The 8,849-nt window shown below is 41.8% G+C and overlaps 1 protein-coding gene across 1 annotated transcript; it reads right to left on the bottom strand.

Moving 5' to 3' along the window:
• Window positions 1-291: 291 nt before the first annotated feature.
• LOC123182258 (uncharacterized) lies at window positions 292-6,084 on the bottom strand. The gene is made up of 14 exons (XM_044594769.1): window positions 5,805-6,084; window positions 5,287-5,431; window positions 5,015-5,055; window positions 4,855-4,908; window positions 4,667-4,750; window positions 4,367-4,452; window positions 4,163-4,261; window positions 3,264-3,397; window positions 2,832-2,873; window positions 1,994-2,067; window positions 1,823-1,913; window positions 1,470-1,551; window positions 671-814; window positions 292-578 (listed from the first exon to the last, which is right to left on the bottom strand). The coding sequence occupies exons 1-13, from the start codon at window positions 6,056-6,058 to the stop codon at window positions 720-722; spliced, it is 1,281 nt and encodes a 426-aa protein (XP_044450704.1). The 5' UTR covers window positions 6,059-6,084; the 3' UTR covers window positions 292-578; window positions 671-719.
• Window positions 6,085-8,849: the final 2,765 nt, after the last annotated feature.

Consider the following 8,849-nt stretch of genomic DNA (forward strand, 5'->3'; position numbering starts at 1 on the left):
AGCGCCCTTGTGCGGGAGGGGTTTTAGGTGGGCCATAGGGGTTTTAGGTGGGCCATGTTAGTCAGACGCGGGCGTGGTAGCGGTACGAACGCCCGCAAAGCCGACCCGCTCCCCGGTTTGTAGGAAAAAAGTGCATCCGGACTAGTCCGCGTTGGATGGCAAAATACCTTCAGACCGCGCGGTCCGGACGGTTGCGGGTGGTTTGAGGGTCGATGTTGAAGATGCCATCAGTAACTAGTTGTAGATTTAGCACAAAATAGAAATTACTCTTTGACGCGTGAAGAGCTCTGCTAACGAAACTACCTCGCCCTTGAAAATCCAGAATATCAAATGTTTCAAATACACAGCAAAGACTTAGGAAATACAGTGCTACGTAGAGATGAAGACTAGATTCCACGCTACTACAAGCTAATTAAACACAATGTTTTCTGTCAACAGGCCAGCTCTAACGGTCTTCCTGAGTGGTTACAGTTCCCTGAATCAATGTAATGTCTGTTCTAAAGCTTCTTCATGTGCTTCCGCAAACTATTAGTCTTCAGTTCGGTCCTCCTTGATTTGTGTCACAGCCGCACATGTAACTGCATTCAATTAAGATTCGTGCAAACAAAGTGTCATTAGTACACAACACTAAATACTAACTCAGATGTGCCTCAAGGACAAAAGGATTTACGTTGTAGTTCGTCGTGTCGCCCCGTGACACAAACAATGGTATAATCCTTCTACTGGAGCTGGGTTTCGGAAACTTGCTCTCTTAGATCGTCGACATGGATTCTGAATCCGTACGCGGTAGTACCTTTCGAATGATCATTTGCAGCTGCAAATAGGAAACATTATTGCAGCAGCCATCAGTGGGTGTTTCGTTAGTACTTCAAACAATAACATTTCAGCTAAAACAAAAGATATCTTTTCTTGTGGAATGATACTATACATTACTGAGCATTACTACTGCTGCTAATATTACCATCTGTTGCTTTTGGTCTAATTCACCATATATAATGCAGAAATATGCATTATCACTTGCCAAAACGACGCACAAGAAAAAATCCCATAAGTCCACTATATATGGAAGTATATATAAAAAACAAGATGACATTATCGATTTAGGGCAATTTAAATTAGGCTGCTTAGAGTGCTAAGAGGTACGTAGAAAGCTGTCTTAACAAAGCATCATACCTAGATAAAACAAATAATGAATAATTCTCACAGAAGAACGAAACAAATATTAACCATTTATTTTTGGATACGAGAGCATTCATTTTTTAACATTTTTTTTGTAGGGAAAACAACAAGGAGGTTCCCCTACCTTACATACATATCACTATATCTGGAAGTAGATTAAAATAAAAGGAGTGTCATATTACAAGCACTACAGAGAGTGGGAAAGCCTTTCTGTTTTTCCATTTGATCAGAAGTAATGAAGTGTTTTATTGCAAAAAATATAATATCTAGGATTTTGTTAGTGTCCAAACCTGTGAAGCTGAATGTAAACGAGGGTTTCCACCAAGACTTGAATGCCAAAGCTAAAGAAGATTTTGAGGGACCTAACTTTCCCTATTAAGAAAGGAACATTGAATATTAGAGATAATGGAATAAACAAATACAACACTTCATACTTCAGTTTTTTTTCTCTACGTGTAAATAAAAAAATTTGTTAAAAATTTTCTATACATATTTTCACACATTATTTTGGGAGTTATGCAAAACCATTTAGGGGTGCTACTGCATTTGTAACGTGATATCACCCACACATAGTGTTTGTAGCACTAGAACCTCTCTTTGTTATTAGCAATTGGAGGCATATTAATAAAGATGTGTAACAGACCTTTAGTAGTAAGTTCTTATTAGCCTGCCAGTTTGCAGCTATCTGAAACGAGGAATTGTCGGCATCATCTGTTGGTTCGTCCTTACCCACCCTAGAAAAAAAAGGTCATGTAAAATTGAATTCAATTGCATTGATGAAAAACTGAAAACCATGAGTTCATTATACGCTCACCTTGTGGCTAGCTCAAGCCCAAAATCTATGTAGTTTGTAATTTTGGTTGCTTCTGTAGGAATCACAGAGTATACCTAATGGACACGCACAAATACATAGATTTGATCAAATCTCAAAAAAAAAATTGTGATTTGCAAAATGAGATATCTAAATAATAAAGTTTCATATTTACACTCAAGAAATTGCACGAGACTAAACTATTTCTACTAACTGCAACTCCTATTCAGAATTGATTGTGCATCCTTTAATTCCTTCATTTATGTCAATTATCCACAATTGTACCCCATTCTACTAACATTCACATAGCATATGATAAGATAGATATCTATAATCAAATTTAGCGCATGTGTTTACTATATCAGTTCAATTCAAAGAATATAAACTGTGATAATCCTCATACTAAATATTCAGGATACGTGTATTCATGTGTACAGATGATGCATTCAACGGCTACCATGTAATGTCAGCGCACTTCCTAACACTTAAATATGCTAAAAGCAAAAAGAACGGGAATTACCAGGAAGGTACGTACACAATAATAAACATGCATACAACTAGTAAATGATATATATTCTAACAAGACAACTAACTAAGCTAATCCTTAAAAAACTAATATACTATTTTTTTAGTTGAACTGATATATAGTAAACTAACGAGGAGATAGACCAGACATCCATTTAGTCTAAAAAATACATATAGCAGGCTAAGAAAATGGGAGGCAGATCAGTCTTAGGGATCACGAATAAAATAGAACTGCATGCCATTCCCTGTATAAAAACAGAACAACGTACAAAACTGAATTATGTCAACAGATAATATAGAACATATCTCCTCTCACCTGCCTTTGGACAACCTGGTGCTGATAGAATGACGCGACCAGCTGCACATCAAGGAAATTGTATGAGATTCAACAACGGTAATCGTGTAATGATTCAATCAAGGCAATAAATTAGTTTTATGTTTTACTTGGTAACAATTTTTGGAAACACTGATCTTGTTACAAAAATTTAGTTGACCGTGAAAAGAAACATACATAAAAGGCATCTTTAACTGTGATTGGGAAAATTTCTATTTCTCACTGAAAATCCAAGAATTTTACAAAGAAGTTCATAGAAAAGCAACAAAATTTCTGGCATATTTCACAATGATGGTACTCATGTATCCAGAAGCACCAGCACTATGTGTATGTAACCTTATCAAAAGATTTTTGTAAGTTACAAAAAGTGCAAAGCTTTTCTTAATAAGCAAATGAGGAAAAACTATAGCGAACCTGTGTGCTTCTGAGAAGCTCTAGAGAGAAATTGAGTGAAGGGCTGAGTGGACTATCTGAACCCACACCATAACTGATTCCGCAATCCCAGTTCTTCAAGTCCTCAAAAGGAAAAGACTTGTTTCCAGCAGTACCTAAAAATGATGCATCAAAAAAGGGCAAATGAAAGTATAAATAAAAACCCTGAAATTCATACATGACAAGAAAACAAAAGACTTGTAAAAGTGCAAATAAATCTGAAATTTACATTTGTCCAAATGTTTTTTTCTTAGGGTCAAAGCCTTTCGAAATATGTGGATAAATGTAAATCTCAGCTTTGTTAGGAAGCCATCATATGAATGCCAAGAACAAACTCCAAAGCCATAACAAAAACAATCCATGCATGCTAAAGAAACAACAGGATTGGCAATTTTGGTAACCCAAAGTTTTGTGCAATATAGAATACTTTAGTATGTATTATGCTTCAGCCTACAACTTTACAGTTTTTCCTATTGTAAGCCCAATAACCAGTTGATACATGTAATAGACTACATGCTTGCTAATTTTGAGTAATCCGGGGTCACAAACTATATTATTTCCAGAAAATGTGGGTATGGTCTTCTGCTTATATTTCCATAGAAAGATAAAAGTGACTATAGTGTTACACCTTTCTCCAAGTGCATGTGTACGGTCTTTCCCATTGTGAATAAAACAGTGTAAACCCAGTCTCTGAAATATAGAGCGATGTTGAATAAAGAAGTGGATTCTAAAATATACACATATAAAAAGACAGTAGGTTTCAGTAAAAACTACACTTCAAAGAAGTGGATTCTAAAATGTACGCGCTTAGGGGCTTGTATTGTCCCCCTGCCCTACAAGTTAAAAAAATTAGTGTGGTTAAAAGGTTTAGTAACACTCACTAAGCGGCTTGCATTGAGCCCCTGCACTCAATCCACCTATTCTCCCAACCAACCATGCACCATAGGGTACCACAGAGACAGAGGGTACCCCACCAGATACTGCAAAGAAAGGTAATATGAACATAATACAATCTGATTGGATACATGAAATACATAACAAGGTAAAATTCATTCAAGTAAAGTTAGACGTGGATATATCCTTACAGAGAGATGGCACAAAAGATGCCCCCAGTGATAGATTCTTCGAATCATATCTCAAACCCATGACACCACTGTCTTCTGAACAAGTGCTGCAAAACAGAAAAAAATCATGTTTGTCACTTATGGTTTTATTCATATTTAGATATAAATAGCAGGAAAAAAATATATTCTAATGCATATAGTGCAGGGTCTTTTTAACACCATCAGGTAACAAGTAAGTGAAAATATATGTAACAGCTACATGCACTGCACGGTATATGCACCAAAATGATGCAAAAAATAAAATAAAATATTACAGCCTACCTGTTTCCAAAATGCAAAGGCATTGCATAAAAGGCACCAATACCATATTTAGGAGAATGTGCACTCGATCTGAGCTTCAAAGTGCTGTATATTAAAAAATATAAGAAAAATCATCACTATCCACATGCACATAGGCCATCAATGTGGAATCGTTAAAAGTTTTTACTATTGAACAATAAAGATCTTACGATTTCGGCGTTGACACAAGAAAGTGCACAAAGGTATCTGGATTATCCAAATCACTACAAAAACAGTCAAGTCACATTGTGTTTAGAGTATAGTTAACAGGATATCATAAATAATAAGTACATAAGAAATATGACATTTGGTAAACTATGCAATGACTACCTCTGCCATCGAAGCTGAGCCTCCCCGCCAGCTGGTGACGCCTAGCGAAATATAGTTACGGAAAAACCGATTTTTTGTTGCAATATATAAAATAACCAAGGGCAAATTAAATCCTGAAAATAGAACGGCTAGCAATGCATACACAAAACCCATTGATCTTCGTCGACCGATCTCCTACCAAGTAATATATACCCATCAAAACCACACATGTATGATCACAACCAAAACTGGAAGAAAAAAATACGATATCATGAACGACTGTTGCTGGATACAGCTGCGGTCAGATTGACATGAGGATCCTCCACCATCTTGAGCATGACCCCTGCGTTTACGCTCCCAGCTTGATTGAAGTAGTCATCGAACAGGGCGCGCAGCGAGGGCTTCCCGAACCACAGCTCGTACCCTGGCACGAGCATCCTGCATGCTCAAGACCACCATCAGTCACTTCAGCGCGCTTATATACAAGTTCATGCAATTCATAGACTAATTCCTTTTTTAAACTTAATTCGTAGATCAACTTTTTGTAAACTTAATCCGTGGACTAATTAGCCACCGTTAACACGGCACTGCAATTCAGAGAACTAGTGTTTTATCTGCAGAAGCAATCTTTCCGGTTCAAATCAACGGAGCATCGGCAGATAGATACACCTAGTCAAAGCATGAATCTGAAATTGAAATTCTAAACCCGATCGATTCGATGCTGGTAAATCCTGTCACGAGCAAATTAAGTAGCTAACCAACAGCGAGCTTTTTCACGGGAGACAAGCTATGTGGGCGAGGGGGGACGCACCTGGTGCGGGCGGCGTTGGGCGGGGGGTCGATGAGGGGCGGCACCTCCACCTTCGGGTCATGCTTCTTCTTCGGCCTTGGCGTCGGCGTCGGCTTCGGCTCCGGCTCCGGCATCTGCTTCGGCTTTGGCGGTGCCGCCGGCTGCTGCTCCCGCACCGGCTTGCTCCGGGAACTCCCCATCCCTATGCTGCGCCGCCGATCGCCGGTCTCCTCCTGCAAACGTATGACCAGAGATGATTTTGTAGGAGAGTACATGGGTGAATTGTATATTTATATATAGGAAAGAGTACATGGCTTTTACGTTATTACAACCACAACAGATCAAACCTAACAGCTGCCCTGTACGGTTTAAATACAATACATGTCAACTATAAAAAAAAAATACAACAGACTTTACTTAGCCGGACTCATACTGCTACAATAAACGGTTTAAATACCATACACGTCAACTCAAAAATATGCTTGTCGCGAGCATGGAATACCGGATTTGATGGGAGGTATATATGTTGCGCCGATCTTATCGCACCATAACACAGGTGGACTACTCGAAGTGGCTACAAGTTCCAAAAGATTAGATTGCACCCATATGATTTCAGCGGTAGCATTAGCCAACGCCTTATACTCAAACTCGGTGCTTGAGCGTGACACAGTGGCTTGTTTCCAAGCATTCCAAGCGACAGCTTGTCGCGCTCTCGGTCCCGGCGAGCTGTGCGTGTGCGGTCCACTCAGTCATGGAAAAGAGTAGTAGGGATATCCCGATTGAAGCACATCGGTCACGGAAATGAGCTGTACCGATATGCCGACTGAAGGACATCGGCTTCGAAGATCTTGAGCGACACGGCCTTTCGCGCTCTCGGTCCCGGCGAGCTGTGCGTGCGTGGTCCACTTGGCTCCGCATCAAGATACCACGTGCATCATAGTGTAGATCATCCGACGTCGAAGCGAATCATCCCGCCTATAGGAAGACGCCACCTGTCTGCACGGCATACCATCACGCAGTCGGGGACAACACGACTGCGTGGCGAGTGTTGGAAATAATCTTGACATGTGACTTGTGAAGGATGTATGTGTGCACAATGTGTAAGTACTAGCCGGTCAATGACAAGTAGTACATGTCGCTAGCGCATGCATTCAGTTGTTAGTTAGATGCATGCAGAGATTAGTTAGTGGCCTAGCTAAAAGGATGTTTTGTTGATGAAGTGCACTGAGAGATTCAGCCACGGAAAGATAACTACTCCTAGTATGCATGCTAGCTGAGTTTGTTTGATTAGTGGCCGGTTGGCCGAGTGAGTTGCATCATGGAGAGATTCGAGGATGTGCTGGTGCATGGAGAGAGTGGGCGTGAGTAGTGCCTAGAGACTTGGTGTTAGTGGCCGGATGTGGCTGTCGAGTGGTGCCTGATGATCAGCTCCCTATGCATATATAATTCAGCAAATGAATGAGAAAAAGAGGCCGTGAGGGCTGGAAGAAAACATGTAGTCTTTGTGTCCACCAAGGAGAAGAGACTCTCGGCAAAGCTTTGTGATCCTCCTTGGTACATGTGTATACGTCTGTGTGTATGAGTTTCTCTGATGTGTGTGTGTGTGTTCTTGAGAGAACCCATTAGAGAGATAGTACAAGAGAGTTGATAAGAGCTTGGGAGATGAGAGAGTATGCGGGGCAGCTCGAGGAGGAACAGCGAGTCATCACATCATTGAGGATTATGACCCCGAGGACACGTCGAATCATCATGGCACCGAGGCGAAGCTGTCTGGCGTCACTATGATAGATCATCACGTCTTCGAGGAGGATCCCCGCGTCGCCGCGGTGAGATGTCATCACGCTGTCGAGGGGGGTCCACTTGGCGGCATGGTGAAGGATCGTCGTGCCACCGAGGAGAATCTCTCGGTGCCTGGGTGAAGGAATTTGTCCAGCTCCCGCCCGACTATCAGCCCGTCGATCGGCCGATTGCCCGGGATATTGAGAGATCATTTCGTCTTGCGTGACTGTAGCCTTCAAGAGTGTTGACAACTGACGAATGTCATGTGCAATAGGCCCGCCCTCAAGGCGCTGGATTGCGTCTGCCAATCTAGTAACAGCTCTGACATTGTCAATTGGTGTTCAAAGAGTGCAAACATCACCTAGGCCTCGACTGCGAATGTGTTGTTAATATGAGGACCACGTCGAACCATAGATGGAGCCGGCGGGTGACGTGACCGATTGGTTTCTGCTAGCGCTTGCTCTTGCGCCGACAGATCACGCTCGACTTGCGCCAGTCGGGTACACGCAGCTAGGGTGGTCTGGCGCGTAGTCTCCAGAGCGAGATCGGACGGTGTATCACCTATAATGGGAGTGTTGAGGAGATCCTTGGCAGCACACCGTAGCTCCCGAGTGAGTTGTGCCTCGCCACGATGTCCTTCACCCTCTGCAGCATTGTGGGATGCTATAGTAGATGGATCGACTATCGCGCCTCCACGATGGCTTGACACCAGAGGCGGCATACCAGCCACGAAGACTTCTGCCACAGAAGAGACTGGGTCACGTAGTTCTCCTCCCCATCCGAGCACAGTACTGCAGAACACACTACCGGTGGCAAGCACAAAATGGCTATCAGTGACGGGCTTTGGGCCAAGTTGAGCCAGCCACTGGTAACATGTTAATGGTGGCGGGTCAGACGGCTGCCATTAATAATTGGTTACCAGTGGCAGGCTTTTATACGCGCCCACCACGGTAACTTAGAATACCAGTGGTATGCTTTTATTAATGCACAAGTGGTCGCGCACTCCATCCATTCCGCCACTGAATTGTAGGCGCGTGCCAATTTCATATAACAAAAAAACTACGCCCGCGCCTACAATTCAGTCAGTATACAACAATGCAACAGCCATCACTCCTACAGCCATACAAAATTTTCAAAAAGGGACGCTTTATTACTTAAAAGATTTAAGCATTACACCCGGTCTCTGCATAATTAAGATGCACACAGCCAAATAAAATCCTCTCACACAAAATTAAAAAAAGGCGAATTACAACAAAATATGTAGAGTTCGTATAACGCCTAATGTGG

This window comes from Triticum aestivum, chromosome 1A (assembly GCF_018294505.1).
Source record: "Triticum aestivum cultivar Chinese Spring chromosome 1A, IWGSC CS RefSeq v2.1, whole genome shotgun sequence".
NCBI lineage: Eukaryota > Viridiplantae > Streptophyta > Magnoliopsida > Poales > Poaceae > Triticum > Triticum aestivum.